A 24202-nucleotide genomic window follows, 5' to 3' on the forward strand; every position below is an offset into this window, starting at 1 on the left:
ACTAGCGTTGTAGTTTCACCCCGCTAACCGCAACAGCTTCCAGTGACGCAAAAATCGTCATTTTGCATCACTGGAAGCTCCTTTTCAGACTCAGAAATACAAAGATTTCCCATCTCAGGGGAAAATGAGGGCGGGATGCACGACCATTCAAAAATACTACCAGGTTTCTAATGATACAAAACTTAATGCAAATGGTTGATGTATGCCTTTAATGCTTTTATGGATCAACTATTTTGATTAAGTTTTAAGTTGCTTGGTGTGAAAATGTAGAAATTATTTTTGACTTTTTGACAAGCCAACAGGTTTTCATTTGTAACTCTTAGGTGACAAGAAACATGTCTTGTGCTATGGTGTTTGTTTTTTTTTTGTCTGGAGTTGTTATTTAGAAGTTATAAAATGGACTTTGCTCCAGAACATTTAGAAAAACAAACTATTAGCAAGTAACAAAGTGTTTTTTTTACACCTTGGTAAATTCAAACCTTTTTTTATTGATAGCTAACTGCTATCTATAAAGCATTACATTAATAATAACCATCCATTCCTAAATAATGTCATAAGAAGAAGGCCTTAGTATTGCTAGTATACATTCTTGATAGCCATTTCCATCATTTCATGTGTTATTCATTTTATTCTACAAAATCGTACTCAGTATCAGAGGAGATTGTTAACAATGGTAATATTTTTCATCTTTAGCTGACAGAAATTACAAACATTGTAGGCCATTCATTATGACCATATGAACACTACCACAAAAAATGAATGAACACTTAATCGTAGTATTGATTGAGATCATTTATTTATGAGCTTTCAGATTTGACTTAAGCACTATGCTTTTGTTATAATACCAATGTTAAAGTATTTAAGGTAGCCTGGTTAGAATTAAATACAAGGGACAATATTCATAATAAAGAGTTCAATATTGCTCATGTCTGATTTACACCCACAAGGTTGATAGCCTATATTTATCTGACCATGTGACAGCAGACACAGAGAGTTTAGCAATGCTGCACCCTCCTGGCCACAAGGTGCTAGTACACACTTCTAGTTATCCAGGGTGTAAAATCACACATCGCATATTTTTTTTTCTTTTTACGTTCAAATGGATTTCTTAAAGACATGCATGTCAAAAGGTGAACGCTTTGTTTTTGACCTTTGAGTTCTTTTTTTGTTAATCATTTATTATTTTATAAGTTCACAGTTGCCCCAGCTTATTCTACATCTGACATTCTTTTAAGGGTAAAAAGCACAGCTCTCAGGTGTTATGCAAAACGAGCAGACAGATCCTGGAAACTTGTTTGAATTCCCCTCTGAATGGCCTCCACCGTCTTGCGCTGGTCGTTTGTTACACACTGATGCCCCCTGCTGGCTGTTTGGAGAAACTGCACTGCTTCCTTTTTATTGTAGCAACAATCATGCAACATAAACTATTTAGGATTTGTGTTTTCTTTTTAAACGACTGAGGTTGTTATGATTACAGCAAAGCAGTGTGTGTAGGTCATATACAAACGCTGTGAGGATTTTACAATTTACAATGTACATAGAATATTCAGACAATGGGTCAAATAAATCTGTTAGATTCAATAAGTACCTTTAGATCGACTGTACAACATCTCATCATTTAATTATGCTTGTTAAAAATAAAAATGTTTGCATTCTTCTGCTCTGTTGTTTGTAAGGTAACAATACAATTAACAATTAATGTCCAGGTTTTGTCTTAATCTTTTACACACCTGTGATGCAGACAAAGCTTTCTCTTGTAGTACACTTCGTGCACATTAAATCTCATGGCAGAGCGCCAACAGAAACCAGTCGACCGTTATACCGTCACACTATCTCACTGTGCTGTTTGTTATCGTTCAAAGCTGCTTATTACGCACCCTAGCAACTAACACAGGTGTGGCCAGGACCCACCCTGAAGCCATGCTATGAGTCACTTCAAATGTCTGTGTTGTTCTATCAGACTGTGAGTGAGAGTGTGTGTGTGTGTGTGTGTGTGTGTGTGTATGTGTGTGTGTGTGTGTGTGTGTGTGTGTTTGTGTGTTTGTGTGTCTACAAACTGGCTGGTGTATACCTGATAAAATCAGAGAGGTGTGCCAGAGGTTTCGCTCAGCTGTGAGAAATTCTGTATTTATTTTTCCTTTTCACAATAAGATATGTGTAGCCTATCTGTAGCATATGCTGCTGATTAAAAAAAAAAAAAAAAAAAAAAAAAAAGTCTTGATCATTATCACAGGAGTACAATGTTGTCTTGTATAAATAAAGTTTTAGTGGTTCCAAAGTCTGAGCGATAGCCTAGTGTTGGTGGGTTTATAACTTAGAAGTTAATGTCAACTTAGATAGTGTGAAGAAAATAATCATGAGCTGTGTACACAGTTTAAGTATATGCACAACCACACAAAGATACACACATTAATGCGCACACACACACACACACAGTACAAAGCCTTCAGATAATCTACCTGCTGATAAGCAAATATTAGAGAAGAAAAGGCGGTAACAACAAAGTTTTTGAAGCGCTGAATCACTGTGGAAAGGCCTCTGATGTTGTGGCTTTTATTTCCCATGAGATCTGAAGTCATGTCCTGTATACAATTTGGGGAGATTGGGACAATATAATGACTACAAGGAGTGATTACAAGGAAATTCCTCCAAAAGTCTGTCCATTTAAACTGTGTTTTTCTAAATGAGTGTCCGGAAAAAACAGATTTTTCTAATCCAAATAAGGAGCTGTCTGGTTTATAGTAATCTTATCGAGGAAGATACTTAATAACATTTACTTAAAATGATCAAATCTTGAAACAGTAATTACATAAATATGCAAACAAAGCTCCAAAAGAGTCAATACACTGTGCTTTCTTGACCCATCATCTTTTATATAATTGAGGGCAGTCATTCGTCACTGTATTTCATCCTCTGTATGTAAATGTATTTTTTACATAAAGATCATTGTTTAACATTTACTATATTTCATGACTGAATCATCTGGGGTGAACTGGCAAAGAAGCAGTGAAGAGATGTATCCGTAAAGCCGGAAGAACCATCTGTATGATAACAAGCTGCAGGCTAAAGTCAGGACACAAGGTTAATAACCCAGGATGTGTCAGTTGTCTGCAGTTCAATAAACCAGATGTCAGTCTTTAATTTCTCACTGTTTATTCAGTGAATGATGTCAGTGCCAGAGTCTGGAAATTATATCACACGCATGTCTACGAGCACGTCACTCAGTCAGTCACTTGACTTAATTCATGAGAATTAACCTGTTGTTGCCCTTTCGGGGTTTTGGATTCATCATATTTCATTTGGTCACACCATGGGGTCACACATATCAAGTGAGTGTTTTTACAGTCCAGATGTCAGTTTTCTGTGTATTCCACAGGGCATTGCACAATAAATTAAATCTCCTGTTTACAACCAGGATCCGCACTGGGATTTTTGGAAAGCAAACATCAAGTTAATTATTGACTCCCAAGTGGAGGAGAAAGCCAGCAGGGGCTTTACTTTCTCCTCAAAGTGGCCTTTACACACAGAGAGTACAGTTAGAGTGACACATAAGTCATAAAGGAAGATAAGCCTTAGGGTGTTTCCAGTGAATGACAGATGAGTATTACTAAATCTGACTGTAGAACCCTCCCTGCAGCCTTACTGTTACTTAAATCATCCATAAAGACTCTTGTCTTGCAATACACACAAAAACAAATACTAAAAAAACTGCACAACAAAAAACCCCTCTCTGTTGGAGAGCTCATTAGAAGGGGCTTGGTTCCACTTAATCGCTACTATCCTATTATACAGTACAGAGAGGTTCACTGTCCTTCCGTTCAGTCTGTTGTTTTTTTTTGGCACATAGTTGAAGTTTGTCAAATTGTTCATGTTCAATCTTGCAGTGGCTTTTGTTTGGAACAAAAAAAAAAAGACGTAATGCAAAATCACATTGACCAGTGGGAAAGCAAGGTGTGTCTTTAGGTGTGTGTGTGTGTGTGTGTGTGTGTGTGTGTGTGTGTTGCAGCGTCTGAGGCTGGTTGTTCAAGGTTGTTGGCGTTATAGTATGAGGCTGTCGTCATACATTTGAAAGTTAATCTTCAATATTGAGCACAGACAAGTCAAGACAAGTTTTTACAAATACAATATTCATTCATGAACATTACATTTGAAAAGTACAACTTTTTGTTCTCTCTTAAATGGTTTGAAAATTCCAGTTCAGGGCGTTGGTTTCTTGAAGTTGTCAGATTAGTTGTAACCCGTGAGCACGCCCCCCCCCCCCCCCCCCCCCCCCCCTCCCCTCTTGCCTAACTCTGTCTTCACACCTCATTGACAGTGTGGTAGCACAGGGTTCTGTGGAAATAATTCAGTCTTTAAACAAACAAGGGCACAATATGGCTGTCAAAACAAAAGGTAATAAAGACAAAAAGATTTCTGGCATTAAATATAGATATATATATTTGTTGCCAGTAATTCTATATCTTTCCTAGAGGATCCATCTTCTCCACTTTGGCAACTTTTGAAACATAAGTTGGCAAAAATGCTTTGGGTTCATTGTTAATTGTTTTCTCTTCGGACATTTCACCAACCTTTACTTTCCCACATACTTTAGAAACTTTGTCTCACACTGACACAATATGCATGACTCTCCCTCCTGTCTACTTGTCCCTTTCACTTTTCAAAGCTCAGACACATCTACCTGTGATGTGCCCTGTCACCCAAGGAATGAAAAGCTAGTACAGAAGTAAAGGGAAATGGGAAAATAAAACATATATTTGGTTTTACTTGGTGGTTTAGCTATACAAAACATTCAATCCTCAAATGGACTCCCTTTAACCTCAAGAATGTTAAACTCTGGATGACAGATTCTTTGCACAACCACTATCTCTTCTACTCACTCATCTGGAGAACAAATGTGGGGGCTGCTGTATTCTTTTCTTTTTTTTTTCAAACTGGACAAGAGTTTAAAATGAGTCCACACTGATTTGGAAGACATTAACATGGAGACAATTCTGCACTGACGACCCAAAGCAATCACATCAGAGGTTTAAAATACATGAGAGGGCACACAGGCGGGGCTGAGTGCTCACAAACAGTTATTAAAACATATAATTAGGGATTTAAATTTTCATTTATATAGGCTTTTTTATTTATTACAGGGAAAATACAATGATCCACAACACTGTGGATGTGCCAATGTTAATTAAGAGGCAATATCTGAACTCCTGTCCCCTTGCCAAACTTACATTAGCAATACAAATAATAAAAAGCCTAATGTAATAACAGGAAAAGGCATGGTTGTAGTTTTTGGCTGTCGAGTTGGATGCTATTCCCAACACAGTTTAATCTTTAGGCTCATTTAAGCAAAATCACAGGAGAAGAAGTGCTGTTGTACAGGAAAAAGCATTAACAAATACAAGTTAATAAGAAAAAAATAGATTCTTGTGTTCTTTTTTTTTTAAACCACTCACTTTGCTCCAACACAACTTGTTCCACTTTACTGGAGCAAGACTAAGATTTAGCTGTTTTGGGACTTGACTGTTTCCAAGCAACACATTTTATTGCCTACTTGCTAATTCCTGCATGTCCACACTTTACTGCAGACCATCTGCATTGTAGATAGTATATATATTTTTTTACTTTTAAATTTAAATTAGCATTAATGTACATCTGTAGGCTACACCTTATATCATAATCTTTATAGCTTATTAGCTCGCAATAACACAGCAAGACTCAAAGTTTTCCACCTTTTTATTATAGGCTAAAGCCTTTTTATTTAATTTGTAGTGCTTGGTTTGAACGTGGCAGAAAATGCTTAAATAGTAAAATGAGCTAGACTCCTAATCTAAGTAACCTCCTTCACCTCTGAGTCTCGTACAACAGGTTATAACACATGTTGTAGATTTCATCATAAAACAACTGCGCATTCCAAGTAATGATTGCAACATAACTTCCATTTGGATTTTGCAGTGTAAATTGACTAATCTTCTGACACAGGCCGAGAGAGCACAGGAGCGTTTCATAAACACAGAAAGGTGTGGTTTCTCTCCAAAAGAGCCCCGCTTCCGTCTATTCACAGCAGAGCAGCACTATCTGCGTAACAGGAGACGGGGAGGGGAGAGTCGCGCTCTGTCCTCTGTCTGGACAGCAGAGCAGACGACTTAAATTAACAACAAAAAAAACTTTGAAACAACATTTGCAAACATGAGCACGTACGGCTCCAACCCAAGGTTGGCTCAAATGGGCCCGAGAAGTAACTCGCGGCCGGATTTGGCGAGTCCGAGTTTGAGAAACGACGTTTTTGTCGGTGGAAACGGCTTTCATGGAGACTACCAGGGAGGTGAAGGCGGATACACCTACACCACCTTCTCCAGGTCCTCCATGCACGGAGGGGGGGCCGGCGGACAGAAGGTGAAAGTTAGCATGAGCGGAGGCGGAGGTGGTGGAATAAGGTAAGGGGAAGAAAAACACCTGTTACTTTTTAACGAGTCTGCTTCAATTAACCGTTAAATGTAACGTGGCCGTGACGTAGAAACGTACAATTACAAGGAGAACATTTACAAAGCTAACAAAAATATAAATATAAAATACCAATGCGTTGACATCAAGAAGCCTCTGTGGCAATTTGATATGATTGAAACCAAAAGATACGTTCAGGAATGCAGGAAAGTAGTTAATATTATAAGCACTAGGCTATAGCTCAAGTGATGTTGGGCTACGTACAAGAACATAAAACTGTTCTCTTGTCAGTCCAAATTCATCCCAGACCCTTTTCAAATATTTTCTTTTTTGTTTTCATAATAGGCTATGTGTTTCTAGGTGACCCTCATTGTAACCCTCCTTGCCTGTAGCCTGTTTATCTACAATAGAAGAAATATTTGCACACACCCCTAAATGTCCTCCCACTACTATCATTCACTATGATGTCAGTGTTAATGTTGAAGCAGTGAGGTCTCTGTTCATGCAAGAGCTTCCAAACTACTTCCTTTTTCAAGAGTCCTCTCAAAAATGCTTAACTCATGTTCAACAAAGTCACACTTAAGGAGACTATAGAGAATCATATGAAGATGTATGGATGAGTTTCAAGCTCTTTAAAAGGAGAAAGTCCAGAGCTGAAGATTTGTTGGTTAACCTAGTTTTTGTAGTGGTGACCCTTTGGTGACCCGTTTCCCCTTTTATCCTATCCATCCTATAGCATGACTTTTACAAACAATGATAGAGGATTTTTTTAAAGAATAATAAAAATCTGCTTTATTTGATTTCCACACATTCTACACAAATACAGGGATGATTTAGCTTTAAAGGAAGTTTCATCAATTTCTGTTAAATTGAATAATCATTAACAATCGCATTACTGTAACAATGTAGTTACCTGAAGCCATGGTGAAAAGTTATTTAAAACAAAAACATTTACCTGCATATCAGCACTTTTAAATGATGACATTTTTTTATTGTAAAATCTGATTTATTTCTAATTAACTACCAAAGAGTGTCACCTACATGTTTTTAAGCATAGTTAACAAATGAATATTACTTAAAGCTGTATACGAGCCTGAATGCTCTTTTCTCCTTTGCAGTGTACAGGCTATTCAGCAAAAGGCGTTGTTTCTAACAGGCCAGTGTCAGGAGTACCTGCAGCGGGCAAAAATGGTTCTTCAGGGTGTAAGTATAGCTCAAAAGTTTACACTGAAAAAAACTGATATCAAATGTAGATATAAGCAGATATTGTCCTAAGGAAAATAATGCATCATTTAGAATATATCTGTACTTTGTGGGTTTTTTTAGGGCGGTCCGGCAGTAGAGGGAGAAAGGTTTTTGAACATGGCTGCAGAATCCATGGACCATTTGAGGGTCTGTGGCATAGAGCTGCAGCAGATGCGTATACCCAACGATGTGGGCAGAAAGTAAGACAATGTGCAGTGTGTGTGTGTGTGTGTGTGTGTGTGTGTGTGTGTGTGTGTGTGTGTGTTTCTTTGTAGAGCATGAGTTTGTGTGCTGTCTTTCCAAAGGTTCATTCGTGACTGTATACGTATTTGACTACACCTGCCTACAGTTTTAACATGTGTACATTAACTACATTTGCAAAATGTGCTTGTGGTTGAGCAACGTCTGAATCCTATTTCATTGTTAAACCATAACTATAGACAGATATGGAATTTCAGACGGGACAATTCTTCTCCTTTAGCTGTTTTTGACCATGTGGAGCTCTTTGAAGTTGAGCTTTGATTCCTCTTGAAAGATTCAAAAGTATTTTCCTTTTTTTTTTTGTTTGTCTCAATCAGCTTAGACCAGTTCCAGCACATGCATGTCGCCATCCAACAGCAGCTACTGGGTGGTATGACCCCACGACCGAACAGGGGCAGCGTGGGCTCCCTTGATGGGGGCAGGGTCTTTAATGATGCTATGGCCTGGATTGCACAACAGAAGGTGAGGTTTTCATATCTTTCAGAAGCAAATGTAAAAACAAAACAAATACACATGATATGCTGAAAACAGTATAGCAATAAGAACTATTTCACTAAGTTGATACACGTTACAGTTTGGTAAATGAATGCCAATCTGTATGTAGTCATATTCTAATACTGACTTATTATTAGCATCTGTCTGACATTGTCTGACGTGCTCTGTGACAGCATTATCTGCAAGTGTCTCTGACAAAACTCTGACACTTTTAACCTGTTGGAGCAGTGTGGATGGTCGCATCTGCATGTGTGTGCATGCCTGTATATGTTGTGTTAAGGTGCACCATTTTTTTTGACTGGGCGTGGGGAGGGGGAGGGGGGGTAGTACTTACACTATCACGTACTCTGACCTCCTGTAACTGATACCATCTGGTCATGCTGCCAAACCTGTTCCATGAGTGAAAAGAGGCCAAGAGAGGTGAAGAGGGATTGAAACAAAGAAGAGGAAAGAGCTTGGCCATATGAGAAACAGAGAGAGTGAGAGAGAGAGAGAGAGAGAGAGAGAGGGAGAGAGAGACAGAAAGGGAAGCAGATAAAGACTTGGTTGAAGCAGAAAGAAAAGTAGAAGTAAAGGAGTGTGACATCTGACACTATACTGACTCACTTGTTTTGGGACGGGGCCGTTCAGCAGATCTCTAACATGCTCATGGGAAAAACGCCCTTCAGCAGTCTACCTCCCCAACCCTCCCACCCAACTAAAAAACACACCCTGTCATTCTGTCAACACTTCAAGCTTCACCCTTCTTATTTTGTCATTCGCTTTCCCCGTGTCATGTAATAGAGAAACATTTCTTCATATAATTCTGTGTATCAGTCATTCTACTTAAGCTATTTTTGATATTTTTAAGCTCAAAATCCATAAACATGTCATCTGAAAACCTGCCATTACCGACCTCTGTCTCTGTGTTCAGCTGATTACACTGTCTGCCATTGTACCTACAGTCCTACTGAGCTTTACATAACTTTGTTGACCTTTCTCCCCCGGACATTAACTTCACAGTCGAAAGTCTCCTGACAGATTTGTTGTGTGTGTCCTCTGCCAAGTAACCACGGAGGGAAAGGGAGTGGTGAGAGAACAAAAGTCTTGAGAAAAGGAGGGCAAGAGGGAGAGAAAAAAAATGCACGTAAAGAGCAGGAGGAACTGGCTGATGTCGACTTACTGGCAGAGCGCTTATCACTGCTGAGGGCTGCAGACAAGGGGGGAATAGTTGGGATTGTTTTCTGCTGACAGTGAACATGATTATTTGCTGACACCTAGTGGACAAAGTAGGGGCGGAGATAGATTTAAATTCTGGAAAATTATAGGAGGGAGGGAATTGTGAAGCTTGGATTCAAAATCATTTTACACTAAGAATACAGACAGGTTGTTGCCCTTTTTCTAATCTTATAAATAAATAAAAGTATAAGTCGATCAAAGTATTTTAGTATAAACTAAAAAAAAAGGTGACAAGCTCCTACAATTCAATTAACAAAGGCATCATGGTTCAACTAAAGGCTAACTATTTGTTATTTTAAAGCTGAATATAGTCTCAACCAAACTCACTATTCACTCTGCCCAGGTGTTAAGGAGCTTTAAAAAAAATAAAATAAAAGAAAACAAGTAAAAAAGAAAATAAATCATATGTTTGTAACTTGTTTTTAAAGTTTTGTATTGGAAAAAACAAATGGCTTTATGTCCCAAGACCTTTTGATTTTGGCCTTTCTGGAGTTTGTTGATAATTAAAAGAGACACTTTGTATTTGTATATATACAGTATACTTCCTTAAAAACTCCTTTATATTCCATGTGTCATTTTCCTTCAACTAAATTGTATCTGATTTTTTTTTTTGTGAGGGAACTAGTGGTTTTCTAAAATACGTATGTTACAAATATGATTCTGTATTCTTGTAGCGCATGATTGAGACCTCTCCATTTGGTGATGATGCCGAAGCCATTGATAAGCAAATCATGAGCCACAACAAAACCCACAGCTCCATCCAGAGAAGTCAGGAAGTAGACCGAGCCAGAGACGAACTGGTAAGTCGTCTTCTATTCACTGTTTCCTTGATTCTTTAGCTCTTTGAAGATGTCTTTACTTTAAAGTGTTCAATGTGATTGGTTTGAGATGTGTTGTTTATTAAAAATGAAATACTCTGCACTCATATTATTTGAGATAAAATTTTAAAAAACTAACTCTATTTATTTTAGCATTCAAGGTCTGACAAGTACAATCTCTCAATCCTGGAACAAGAATGGGACAGTCTTCAGGTATATCCCAACTCTAGCTTTTTTTCTTTAACCAGCAGATGTGTTTTCTCTAGCTTCTGTTACTTTTGTCTAATTCCTAAATTTAACTTCTGCTTTAGAAAATTTCAAACAGCCGTGTGCATCAGCTGCGTGAGCTTCAGAGCATCATCGAGGAGATCTCCCGAGCCATCATGTGGGTGAATGAGAGGGAGGAGGAGGAGCTGGTTTTTGACTGGGGAGACAAGAACATCGATCAGTACATCCCTAAGAAACAAGAGAGCTACTCAGTAAGGATCCTTTGCTGAAGCGATTGTGTTTTAATTAATTGTACTGCTAAAATCTGAGTTCGGTGTGATGGCTCTATCCTGCTGGATCCCTAACTCTCTGTTCTGGATCTCTTTAGGGTCTGATGAGGGACCTGGAAGAGAAAGAAAAAGATCTGAACAAGCTGAAGACGAAAGCGGATGGACTCCTGAACAACAACCATCCCGCCTCCGATAAGATTGAAGTAAGACCCTCAGTTTTTTGGGTTTGACGCAACGCAAGACGACAAATGATTCAGTGGTCTTGTACTGATGACTGAATGTGCCCACAGGCCTACATGGACACTCTGCAGACCCAGTGGAGCTGGCTTCTCCAGATCACCAAGTGTATCTCTATGCATTTAAAGGAGAATTCTGCCTACAGCCAAGTAAGTGCTCAGACCAGATTTTTCCCTTATCTAAACAGAGCCACTTTTGTTTTCATGTGACCACTTTATAAAACATTTTTGCTGTCATTTTCAGTTTTTCAAAGATGCCAATGAGACCTATGCAAAGCTGCAGAAGGAACATGAGGCCATCCGAAGCAAGTTCACCTGCGACAAGAACACTCCACTGGAAAATCTCACTGAGCTCCTGAAAAACCTGGAGGTAGCATTTCACTAGCTTAAGTCCAGGAAATGCATGTTTCTCTGCAGGTTTAAACCACCAAATACTGTATGTTCTGTGACCTGGGTGTAAACAATTTGCATGTCTGGTGAACAAGTTTGGCCAGTTCTTTTCAAAGGCTTAGTGGAATGGTAATGTGTGTCTGGTTTCATGTTTCTAAAGTTCTTTAGATTTAGTTTATTTTTAACTGTAATGGTAGCTCCAGGTTACAGTGGCATATTTAAAATAGTACGGATTTCTTGGATGTTCACAGAAAGAGAAGGAGCGTATCATTGAGCATAAGAGGCAGGTCCAAAGTCTGGTCAACAAATCAAAGTCCATTGTGAGGCTGAAACCGCGCAACCCTGAGGAGAAGAGCAGCAGCCCTGTGATGGTCCAGGCCTTGTGTGACTTCAAACAAGACCAGGTGGGTTATATGCCTGCTCCCTCTGTCACATACACGCACGCAAATACACAAACATAAGCACAGAATATTAAGCATTAAATGTAAAGTCCTAAATATCGCAAATATTTTCTGATATGTCCAATTTGTGTTACAGAAAGGAATTTTCAAAGGGAACGAGGGCATCCTGAAGGATAACTCGCAGCGCAGTAAATGGCTTGTGACAGGACCCGGAGGTCTGGACATGTTGATTCCCTCTGTGTGTCTGCTGATCCCCCCACCAAACCCGCTCAGCATCGGCCTCGCCAACAAGTAGGAAACATTCAGTCATTGTAGATCAACCAAGCTCAAGTTAAGATGGGGCTGTTCAAAATGTGTCAGCCAAAGCAGATAAAAAAAATGTTCACAACACACTGTCTCTTTTGTTTATCGTGTGGTGTTTGCATAGTTTTGTGTTAGGACTAAGAGTGATAAATGGCTTGTGCTGTTCACCAGGAATGAGCAGTATTATGAAGCAATCATGAGTATCTGGAATCAGCTCTACATCAACATCAAGAGTCTCATCTCGTGGCAGTATTGTGTCAAAGACATCAAGTACATCAACTCCCTCACACTCAGCATGGTAAGTAATCACAAAGAGTGCAATTAACACCAAGCAGACGCTTTTTTTACGAAAGCGTTTGCTAAGTGCTAAATTGAATTGTATGTTAAGCTTTTCTAGATTTCGTTTCTGAAACATGGTCTGCATTAGTTTGCTTACTTCCTGTGTTTTTTCCTTCCCTCTCTGTTGTCTTGCAGCTGTCAAAAATGCGACCAGAGGAGTACCGCAGCATCATCAAAAGACTGGAGACTCACTACCAAGAGTTCCAGCATACCAGCCAAGGCTCTGATCTGTTTGGGCAAGATGACAAGATGACCATCCAGGGCTACTTTGACAAAGCCCAGAACCACTATGACACACTGATAATCCAGCTGCCTGCTTACAGTGAGTTCAAACTCCCTTCACCTTATCCCTGAACTGTCAGTTCACTAAATCATTTCAAATCCTGCTGTTTGTATCTGATATTAAACCATATTCTCCATATTTTCACCAACAAATAAAGGAGATGAAGGGGCGAAGCCTGAACCCACCAAGCAGGAAACTGTCGTCAACACAACTGAGGTCAAGGTTACCACCAAGCCTCCCACCCCACCCACCTCTACCCTCAGCCTCAGCCTGCTCAGCAGTCTGCAAGAGATCCGTCGCAGGCTGGAGCTGGCAGAGTCTGGTCTCACCAGTCATCTGCACATTCCCCTCGGCGATAACAGTGTGCACGAGTGCACAGTGCACATCCAGAAGCTTCAGGTACTTATCTTTTAATTCAGTAGACAATCTAACTTCAAGTGAGAATTTTTCTTTGCTGCAAAATATTGCAACTACTGGAAGAATGAAACGTTGAATATACATATATATTACCAAAAGAAAAATACTATTAAGTTTATATCATAAATAGCACTTGGTAAAAAGTCCCTAGCTAAACTTTTAAACTCTGTTTCAAAGACAGTAAGAAACATCAGCACATGTTAAATTAAACTTTTTGTGACTTTACGCTATCTAGACTGTGCACCAAGATTTGGACTCCATTCATGACGAGTACCTGCGCCTTAGAGAAAAGATAATAAAGCAACTGGAAGGTTTACCAGCCGACTCCGAGCAAGCCAAGTTTCTCCGCACTGAACTGGAAATCATCAACCAAAAGCTTGTAGGCCTCCAGGGTCTCTACTCAGCCTACACTCAAAGGTATGTCAGTTTAATCTAATCACATCCCCTTTTGTTGTCCAGCAGTGATTGAATTCTGTACATAAAACGTCACTTCTAGTACCTGCGGTTGTAGCAACATCAAGATTTACTTTGTATGTAATAGGATATCATATTTCATCATCAAATGTAGATACTGTATTAAACGAAATGGCCTTGTGTCCTGAACAGGCTGTCAGCGCTTAAGAGCTTACTTCAAAGCCTTCTCCAGGCTGAAGATATCATCAAAGTGCACGAGGCCCGGCTGACAGAGAAGGAGACCTCCTCCCTGGACCTTCGTGAGGTGGAGAACTATCGGAGCACTCTAAAGGTTTGACACAACTTCAGTATTATGTTTAAACTTGTCTGTTCAGTCACTTCCACTTTCAAGCCCTATGCATCAAAATGCAAAATGTACTGAGCAACTTGATGAAAATAAACTTTCAAAATTCATTTCTTATCTAGGAAACAGTGATTGAGTCTTTGCCATCAGTCCTTAAGCAGCATTTAGCAAAACAATGTACCTTAATACATCATATGTGTGATGATCTCATTTAATGCAATGGACAGTTGAAAATGATTGCAAAAGAAAACTAATTAGGGAAAATCTGCAACATCACTAAAAAGAAACCAACACATTTTGATATCCATTATATTTCTATATTACAGTCATTTATAAATACTAGTTATTTTGCACAATATGCATTGAGTTAATGTATTTAGATACCTTTAAGTACATCCTGCGTACTTGAATACTTTTTCAATGCAAGGCTTTTACTTGTAATTAAATAATTTAATAGCTAACGGCCAACTTGATTTGCTGATTAGAGATTTGAGTTTGGTTTGAGATAGGTGTTCTAACTGTTGAAGTTGTAACCTCATTAATCACTGTATTATTTTTGTACAATAATGTCAGAATCCCGTTATGTATGCATCAGCACAGCATCTGCCTGCAGATCTAAATCAGTATTGAATGGGATGTTAATACATAGTATATTTTGTGATTCTTTATAAAAGCAAATGAAGAGTGATCTGGAGCAAAAAAGAGACCTGTTGACAGCCATGGAGTCCGACCTGTCTAGAGCTGTGCAATGGAACGGTCAAATCTCAGATTCCTTCCACAAGTGCGATGTAGACCTGTCCAAGTACTCAGATCTGGTGGGTCAGATGTCCGACCGTTGGCGCCGCATCCAAACCCAGATTGACAGCAGGTAGGGTAGTCTGTACACGTACACTCATTTCCTCCAATACCTGTGAATATTTTCCATTTCCTTAATCGACCACTGCCGGTAACAACACTGAAAACATCCTTTCATCCCTTCCTCTGCCTCCCACCTTTTCCTCCCCTAGAGTGTGGGATCTGGAGAAGCAGGAGAAACAGCTGAAACATTATCAGCAAAGCAGCACTTCCCTGGAGCAGTGGGTAGACAATGCCAGGAAGCGCCAGGACACCCTGCAGATGGTTAAGCTCAACGATGTCCAGACTCTAATGGACCACCTCAACCAACAGAAGGCACGCATTTCTTTCTTTGTCAACACATACTTTAAATGTCAACTCAACTTATTTGACTTTGAATCGAAAGAAAATTAATCCAAACAATGTTTTTTTTTAGTAATGGCTGATTATTGTGTCATATTTTTGTCTTGATTATTTCTTTAAAGAAAAAGAGACTAGACAGTTTGAGGTCACATTCAAGATTTGAGATTTTTGCATGTTTGTTGTTGTTTTTGTGTCAATGAATGAAATAAACTTCATTGAAATAAACTTGATGTTACTTAAACTAATATAACTTACACATATAAACTAAATAAGCATTGAATCAGGGAATTTAATGTCTCCCATCCTTTGTATACCACACAGGCACTTCACACAGAAATCAAGGGAAAGAAGGAGAAAGTAGAGGACGTGCAGAAAAACGCAAACACCTGTGCAGCCTCCATAAAGGTAAGTAGCCAGTTAATATGCATTGTTTTCTTTGTATTTCTATACATCATTTATATTCAGACATATTACCATCTTTATGGGCACAAGAAATCATTTTCACAAAGTGAAAAAAGTTTGTATTTTATTATACTTTCAGGACTATGAGCTGCAGCTGGCTTCGTACAGTTCAGGCCTGGAAACTCTTCTTAACATTCCGATCAAGAGAACAATGCTTCAGTCCCCAGCCTCTGTAGTCAGACAAGAGGTATGAGTGATTACTCTCCATTCATTCAGAGAAATGTTATGGTGAAGCTAACACAGTTTATTAAAAGGTTAATCCCTTCATTTGATGTTTTAAAGATCACACTGGTAGGTAATGAGCTCATCGACATTTTACATCAGTATTAATCCAATTATTTGATCTCCATCAGGCGGCTGACATCCAGTCCAACTACATTGAGCTGCTTACCCGCTCCAGTGACTACTACAAGTTTCTTGGGGAGCTGCTCAAGAACATGGAGGAACTGAAGGTAGACGGAAGATTTGGATCACACCTTTTAGGATCATATTGATATGAGCATATAATCCCATGAGTGTTAAATAAAGTGCAACATGAACTGGAGCTAAATGAACCAAAAGATTACAAATCTGACCGTAGTTTCTGTTTTTGTCATGGCTCTTTTCAGATCAGGAACACCAAGATCGAGATGCTGGAGGAGGAACTGAGGCGTCTGAGGGAGGACATCCAAGATCGCAACCAGAAAAACAAGGCCCTGGAGGATGATTTGTCCCGCTACAAGCTGGAGCTCAGTGAATCCAAAAATCAGCTCATTTCTATGGAGGAAGTCAAGAGAACCACAGTCATGCAAGTTAATGCTACCAAGGAAAACCTGGACAGCACAAACACCCAGCTCCAAGATCTTAATGACCAGCTGACGCGCATTAAGTACCAGCTGGAGGAGGAGAAAAGAAAAAGAAGGTTGGCAGAGGAACGCTACACAAGTCAGCAAGAAGAATATGAGGCAGCGGTGCGTCGCAGACAGAAGGAGCTGGAAGAGCTCAACTGGGCAAAGATTGACCTTGAAAAAGCTGTGAAGGACAAGGAACGTGAACTGGAGAGGATGAAGATACTGATGGAGGAGGAAGCGACACGCCGAAGAAACGCTGAGTCAGATATTTCAAAGGTAAGAACACAGTGCACCCAGGAGATTAATCAACTTAAGCAGACATACGAGACAGAGATCCACGTTACCAAGACCACCATCCTGAAAGCCTCACAACAGAAAGAAGAGGACACCACAGAGCTGAGACTAAGGATTGAAAGACTGACTGCTGAAAAGAGAGATCTAGACCAGGAGCTGATGAGAATGAGGCAGTCCATTGCTCACACAGAAGAGCAGAGGAGCAGAGCAGAGCAAGAGGTCAGCCAGCAGAGGGCATCAGTGACACAAGAGACAAGGATTCGCAGCGAGTTGGAGGTTCAGCTGAGAACGCTCACGAATCAGAAAGGAGATGATGAGATCAAACTACAGGAAGCCACCAAAAGTAATCAGGAAAAGTCCAGACAGATCAGCATACTGACATTCAACCTGGAGGAGGAGGGGAAGAAGAGGAGAGCTATGGAATTAGAAATCAATCGCCTGAGGCAGGCTGAGGCAGATCTGAAGGCAAAGAACACATCACATCTGGAGGAAATCAACATGCTTAAAGTGTCCGAGCAGGAGATCCGCATCACCCGAGTAGAGCTGGAGAAGCAGAGGAGTGAGAAAAACAAGGCCGAGCAGAGTTCTTCCAGGCTGCAGAGCCGCATCCGGGAACTTCAGGGATCTCTGGATGGACTGGAAGCTGAGTTGGAAAAACAGAAGAAGGCAACCCAGGAGGAGTTCACACGTAGAAAGAGAATGGAGGCAGAGTTGGAGAGGGTGACACACACTTGCAGAGAGCACACCACCACAATTAGCACACTGAAATCTATCCAGATAGAGGCATCCAACTCTGGGAGGAAGTATGAACAGGATGTCAGCGCCCTCCAGGCCGCTCTGGACAAGAGCCTAAGGGATCATAGAGTCACCAAGGATGAACTGGCAGCTGTCACAGCCGAGCTGAGGGCACTCAAGCAGAAACTCCAGCAGGAAGAGACTCGAATACGTGAACTTAACCAACGTAACGAGAGCCTTTATAAGACCATAGAGGAAAAGAGCCGCCAGCTTAATGAATACACCACTGAGATCGAGAAGCTGAAGACTCTGACACAGAACCTGACAAAGGAGAGACTGAGGTTGGAGGAGGAGCTGAGGGCAGTGAAACAGGAGAGAGATGAGCTGAAACTGAGCAAAGATGCTATCGATGGAGAAAGCGCCAATCAGATCTCGGCCATGCATGTCCAGCTTCAAAGTAGCACCAAGAGGACAGCGGAGCTCCAGACTCTCATCAATGACCTGACCAGAGAGAGAGAAAAGCTTAAACTGGAAATTGACAAAATCAAAAAGCAATCTATTGAGGTACTTTTGGTTGCATTGAAGGGTCATCTCCACATAATTCAACAACATTTGTTTACTGCCTGCCTGCTTTTGCATGAATGGTTAAAAATGTATTAAGACTGAACCCGGTTTCAAGTAGTCCATGACATGTGACTTCTCAGAGTTTTGCATGAAATTCATCTGCTTACCTATGCTTTTACTGAGATATGCATCTTCATGCTCAACATATTACTTTTCACATAATTTGACTAAACTGACAACAATAACAGTCACTTCATACTCAATGAATACTAACTGATTTAATAAGGACACACCTCTCTTTAAATATGTCCATGATCAATCAGTGCAATTCAAAGTGACAACTGCTTGTTTTTTCCTCAAACATTCAGTTGGTCTTCACAACAAACAAACAAACAAAAAACTAACTATCCATGAATGAAATACTTTATGCTTACAACATGCTCCTTAAGTAACCCCTTTATACTTAATGATTCATTAATCACAGTTTTCACTCTTTGCTCTGTGCATCACCTTTCTTTTTCTGATCAGATATTAATTTTTTTTTTTTTTTTTTTTTTCTTCCCAGAGTTCCATGATTGTACATCAGTCCCAAAGCCAGTTCAGTGAGATAGTGCTGGAGAGAGACAGTTTGCTATCCAAGCTTAAACTGCTGGAGCAGGACAAGTCCCGCATGCAGCGCCTAGAAGAAGAGCTCAACCGCATCAAGATTACACTGGAGACTGAGATTCGCAGCAAACAGCGGCTGCAGGATGAAAAGAACGCAGTCCTCAAGGATTTCAACTACATGAAGAGCCAGTTTGAGCTCAGGGACGGCAAGATTAAGCAGTGTGAGTCAGACAGAGACAATCTTGATCGAGAGAGGCTCTCTCTGAAGAATGAGATCGAGAGGCTCATGAGAGAGTTAAAGAGCGTCGAGGAGAGGTACAAGAGTCGTCTGTTTAGCTCTGAAAAAGAGGCAAAAGAACTGGCACTCAAGAGAGATGCATTGGAGAGAGAGATTCTGAGGCTGCAGCAGAGACCTAGCGCCACTAGCAGGCAAACCCAGACTGATGAGAAGATCCCAACAATTAATCCATCCAAGCTGATATTCGATGGAGTGCGCCGCAAAGTCACTGCCCACCAACTTTGTGACTGTGGCATAATAAGTAAAGCCACTTTAGACCAGCTACTGAAGGGAGAAAAGACTGTGGATGAGGTAGCTGTGGACATCCAGCTTAGTCTGAAGGGTACAGGAGTCATCGCTGGCATGACGACAGGCTCCCTAGGAAAAATGCCCTTCACTGCAGCGAAAAACAAGAACCTCCTCAGTCCAGAGAGCGCCCTTATGCTCTTGGAAGCTCAAGCAGCAACAGGTTACATCATTGACCCCGCATTGAATGAGAAGATGCCTGTGGATACTGCCTGTTCAAGAGGGATCGTAGACACAGAAGACAGAGACACCTTGGTGAGAGCCGAAGCAGCGAGCACAGGCTTTAAAGATCCATACACTGGCAAAGTGTTGTCCTTGGGTCAGGCTTGCAAACAGGGCCATGTAGACAAAGACACAGCTGTCCGCCTGCTCCAAGCTCAAGAGTCTGTTGGAGGCATAATTGACCCTGTTCTGAGTGTCTACCTTCCCAAAGATCTGGCCTTGGACCGCAATCTCATTGATGAGGATCTTTACAGAGCTTTGAACAAAAAACCCACCTGCTACCTGGATCCAGCAACAAGTGAGAAGACAAGCTATAATGAGCTGAGGAGGAAGTGCACAGTGGAACCTGTTTCTGGTTTGCTTCTACTCCGAGGACCAGAAACGCCTATGACAGTGAAGGGTCTTCGTGGTGAAGTCTCTATCAAAGAGCTCATGGATTCAGAACTGTTAGATGAAACTGATTTGCAAAAGCTTAATCAAGGCGAACTCACCACCAGAGAAATTGAAGACAAGCTTAAGTCCTACCTCTACGGCTCCTCCTGCATTGCAGGGATCTACGATGAGGCCAATGACCGGATAATGCCTTTCTATCACGCGATGAAAGACGGTCTGCTCATGAGGGGAACCACCCTAGAGCTTCTTGAAGCCCAAGCTGCTTCTGGTTTCATTGTTGATCCAGTCAACAATGTCTTCATGACAGTAGAGGAGGCCTCAAAGAGGGGGCTGATTGGAAAAGAGTTTAAAAACAAGTTGTTGTCTGCAGAGAAGGCAGTAACTGGATACAGAGACCCAAACACAGGAAAGACAATCTCCCTCTTCCAGGCTATTGAAAAAGATCTGATTGAGAAAGGTCATGGAATCCGTCTTCTTGAGGCCCAAATTGCCAGCGGTGGGATTATTGACCCCAAAGAGAGCCATCGTATTGATGTCTCAGTTGCCTATAAAAGGGGATATTTTGATGAGGAGATGAATGAGATCCTGACTTATGAAGGAGATGACACCAAAGGTTTTTTCGACCCTAATACTAAGGATAACCTGACGTATCTTCAGTTGAAGGACAGATGCATCAAAGATAGCAAAACTGACTTGATACTCCTGCCTCTCAGAGACAAGAAGAAGGCCCAGAAACCCCAGGAGAGCCGTACCAATATCCTTCGCAAGAGGAGAGTTGTGATCGTCGATCCAGACACTGGGCTTGAGATGTCGGTGAGGGAGGCCTACCATCGGGAGCTAATCGACTATGACACTTTCCTGGACTTGTCAGAGCAGGAGTGTGAGTGGGAGGAAATAACCATCAAGGGGTCTGACGGCTCGGCTCGTTTGGTTATAGTGGACAGGAAAACAGGAACCCAGTATGACATCCAGGACTGCTTGGACCGCGGTATCATCGACCAGCAGTCGATGGAGAAGTATCGTGCTGGAACACTAACCCTGACCCAGTTTGCTGATGAAATTACAAGCAGAACCAGCACCACTGAGATGACCATTTCAGCCACCACTGTTGATGACATGGTCACCTGCAGCAGTCCCACCCAGGCCGCACCATCTTCTCCTACCGTCCGTAAACGCTTCAACAGTATTTCCATCACTGTATCTCCCCCTGAGATGTTCGATGACCATAGCCCTGTGGGGGCTATATTCGACACAGAGACCTTGGAGAAAATCACCATCCCTGAAGCACACCGAAGAGGCATTGTCGACACTCTTACAGTCCAGAGGCTCCTGGAGGCCCAGGCATGCACAGGGGGCATTATCAATCCTGCCACCGGAGCTAGACTGTCTTTGCAGGATGCGGTGCATCACAGCATCATTGATGACAGCATGGCCACTAAGCTTAAACCTGCCCAGAAAGCCTATGTTGGCTTTGAGGATGTGAAGACTAAAAGAAAGATGTCAGCAGCAGAAGCAGTGAAGGAGTCATGGCTGCCTTATGAAGCTGGCCAGAGATTTTTGGAGTTTCAGTACCTGACAGGAGGCCTGATAGAGCCCGACACCGGACGTCGCATCACCATCGAGGAGTCTATCAGCAGAGGTTGGTTGGATGGTAAAGGGGCCCAGAAGCTTCAAGACACAAGAAACCACCAGAAGAATCTGACCTGCCCTAAGACCAAACTGAAGATCTCTTACAAGGAAGCCATGGATGGCTGCATGGTGGAGGAAAGTAATGGGATGAAGTTGCTGCAAGCCTCCTCGATTTCCTCCAAGGGAATCAGCAGCCCTTACAATGTCTCTAACCCAGGATCCCGCTCGGGGTCAAGAGCCGGCTCCAAGAGTGGATCCCGTAGAGGCAGTGTAGATTACTCCTCTAATTTCAGCATGACCTTCTCCTCCAGCAGTACTACCCAAAGCACCACCTCTCACTTTTAATATACAGCATAATAATGAAATGAAACCCAGCAGTTTCTATGCCGTTTGCTTTACTTCTGTCTTTTTTATTCCTACTCATGAGATTTTTGGAGGTGTGCTTAAATTCTGACACTGGTTCATTTAAGTATTTTGATATTTTAAGTTTGTGGTGATTTGTTGTTATTCAATAATATAAAAGCTTCAGAGAAAAAATGTATGCTTTTTTCTAACACATGCATGGTCATTGAATATATTTGTCACTGCTCATTTGAATATAAGGCTTTTTTTCTAATTCAGAATGTTATTTTTAAAGTGTTCACCCCAGCTCTACAATGGAGGCAACATTAAATTTGCTATTTTGTTTGTAGTGTGTTTCTGCTTAACTAAGATATGTTTTGTAATCTAGAAAATTCTGTTTTTTGTCTTTATTTTGGCAGAGATTTAGCTGACAATACTGACCTGACTTTTTAATGATTAATCATGTTTTTTTTCTGCAATCTAAATGTTATTCTCAAGAGATTCTAAATAAAGCATTCATAGCAATTTTGAGTCATACTTTTCTTTATAAGTTATAAGCAGGATGTTTGCAATGTTAACTAAAAGCTGAAGCGGTTCACTATATGAGGAGAGACTGCTGATTCAAATGCAGTTTCTGTTGTTACCTGTGGATGGCGCTATCCGTCTGCCGTCTACAAATCATTTTACCAAAGATGAATGGGGAGAAAAAAAAAATCACATTTTCTTGAAGTATATTAAAAGCAGTGCATATCTTGGAGAACTGAACAGGAAATCACCATCATGCACGAGGCGTTTGGAAAGATGAGAAAACCATATTCCACAATCATCTTAAAGTTTAAGTAAGTTTCTTTGGAGGTCTGAAGACAGCTTTACTGCTTGCTCAGACAATAAGGATGTTAAAAAACAGTAAGATCTTAAAGTTTTATAATAAATGATGTAATATCTGACATTTAATAATCCTGGTTTAACATCATAGTACATCCTGCTATTATTGTCCATCATACCACTAAACCAATATAATATGTTTGAACAGAAAAGGCATTAGAGCCCTTTGGAGTTATGAGTGTGTTGGGCACCATAAACAAAGCTGAATTAACATAATCTGTGTCTTAGGTATAAGGACACAGAACAGCAAATGTCTTCATACTGCTGTCCGTGCCTATTCAACTTCCTAAATCAACTTTGGTAAAAAACCTTATGGTACTAAGATGTTTTATTTCTCCAAAATGTTTGGTTTTTGGGGTGGTCCACTGAGGGGTGGCTGGTAGGAAGTCTCCGTCTGCGTGTGAGGGGTGATGGTGAGAACAAATGGAGAGGAGGAGGCCAGAGAGAGGGGAGGTAGAGTGAAGGGGGGAGGGAACAAGGGGAGACAGCCCTAGCGGCGCAGTGGGAGGACTATCCCATGCTAGGACTTGTGGTGGCTGCAGCGGCAGCCCGGACTGGAGGAAGTGTACCGTGCTGGGGGACTGAGCAGCTACAGCAGCAGAAAGTTCAGGAACTGTGTGAAGACTTCAATACTTTTTTTTTTTTTTTTTTTTAAGAACCGCAGAAAGGGGCAAAAGGACGAAGTGAGCGCCCTGAAGCGGCTGTGACCGACCTGAGAGCAGATTCCAGCAGAGGAAAATGAGATTCTCAGCCTGCATTAAGCCTGTATGACGGGCTGAGGGCTCTTTCATTAGGACTCCTTCTCTTTCAGCAGCTCTTACTGACAAAGAGGAAACAGAGAGGGACACAGACGAAGACTCAAAGTGCTCGCTCTCTGTTTAAAAAGGTAAGGCACGATGCATTTGAACTTTTCCATGGTCAATCATTAGCATGGAGGGTTTCAAAGTCAGGCAGGGCAGTTTCTTAAAAGCAGGATTAGACTTCTACACACTGCGTACTACCTCTCAGCCCTTAGTCCCCCCCCCCCCCCCTTCTCTTTAGCCCTTTGCTCAGTAACATTTCACTGAGTTTGCCCATTTATTCAAAGTGCAAAACAAGCCACCGCTGTCTGTATTTACTTTGGCTCTGGGTATGAGTGTGTGTTTGTGCTCCAGCACTCTCAAGACAGAGAAGGGAGTCATTCAAACTGACCAAGCACTGATGTTGTGGACCCCCCCCCCCCCCCCCCCCCCCCTTTAATGTGAAAGAGTATCATTTACAGCCTTTGAATTAAACCCCCTATAGCTTAGCTTGATTTCTGTCAGTCTTTTTTTAGCTTTTAAATGTCCTCTTCAATAAATTGTCTTTTGCAGTGGCTCGGAT

The 24202-nt window shown here is 41.1% G+C and overlaps 1 protein-coding gene across 2 annotated transcripts; it reads left to right on the forward strand.

Moving 5' to 3' along the window:
• Window positions 1-6060: 6060 nt before the first annotated feature.
• dspa (desmoplakin a) lies at window positions 6061-22480 on the forward strand. 2 transcript variants are annotated; one of them, XM_061044777.1, is made up of 24 exons: window positions 6061-6431; window positions 7557-7641; window positions 7765-7883; window positions 8262-8406; window positions 10332-10457; window positions 10629-10688; window positions 10787-10954; window positions 11071-11175; window positions 11263-11358; window positions 11453-11578; window positions 11850-12002; window positions 12136-12290; window positions 12474-12600; window positions 12777-12963; window positions 13082-13323; window positions 13577-13758; window positions 13948-14086; window positions 14773-14966; window positions 15106-15268; window positions 15617-15700; window positions 15837-15944; window positions 16111-16209; window positions 16366-18180; window positions 18746-22480. In XM_061044777.1, the coding sequence occupies exons 1-24, from the start codon at window positions 6184-6186 to the stop codon at window positions 21956-21958; spliced, it is 8139 nt and encodes a 2712-aa protein (XP_060900760.1). In that variant the 5' UTR covers window positions 6061-6183; the 3' UTR covers window positions 21959-22480. The 2 variants fall into 2 exon arrangements, with proteins under 2 accessions (XP_060900760.1, XP_060900761.1); XM_061044778.1 differs by having other exon boundaries at window positions 6063-6431; window positions 16366-16863.
• The last annotated feature ends 1722 nt before the right edge of the window (window positions 22481-24202 follow it).

The sequence above is a fragment of the Labrus mixtus genome, chromosome 8 (genome assembly GCF_963584025.1).
Source record: "Labrus mixtus chromosome 8, fLabMix1.1, whole genome shotgun sequence".
In the NCBI taxonomy this organism is placed as follows: domain Eukaryota; kingdom Metazoa; phylum Chordata; class Actinopteri; order Labriformes; family Labridae; genus Labrus; species Labrus mixtus.

Excerpts from the sequence above, each read along its gene's own strand:
- dspa (XM_061044777.1), top strand. The coding sequence starts at position 6,184 with ATGAGCACGTACGGCTCCAACCCAAGGTTGGCTCAAATGGGCCCGAGA. Across the intron at positions 10,689-10,786 it reads AAGAATGGGACAGTCTTCAG|AAAATTTCAAACAGCCGTGT; the intron begins GTATATCCCAAC and ends CTTCTGCTTTAG. Across the intron at positions 15,701-15,836 it reads CCTGTGCAGCCTCCATAAAG|GACTATGAGCTGCAGCTGGC; the intron begins GTAAGTAGCCAG and ends TTATACTTTCAG.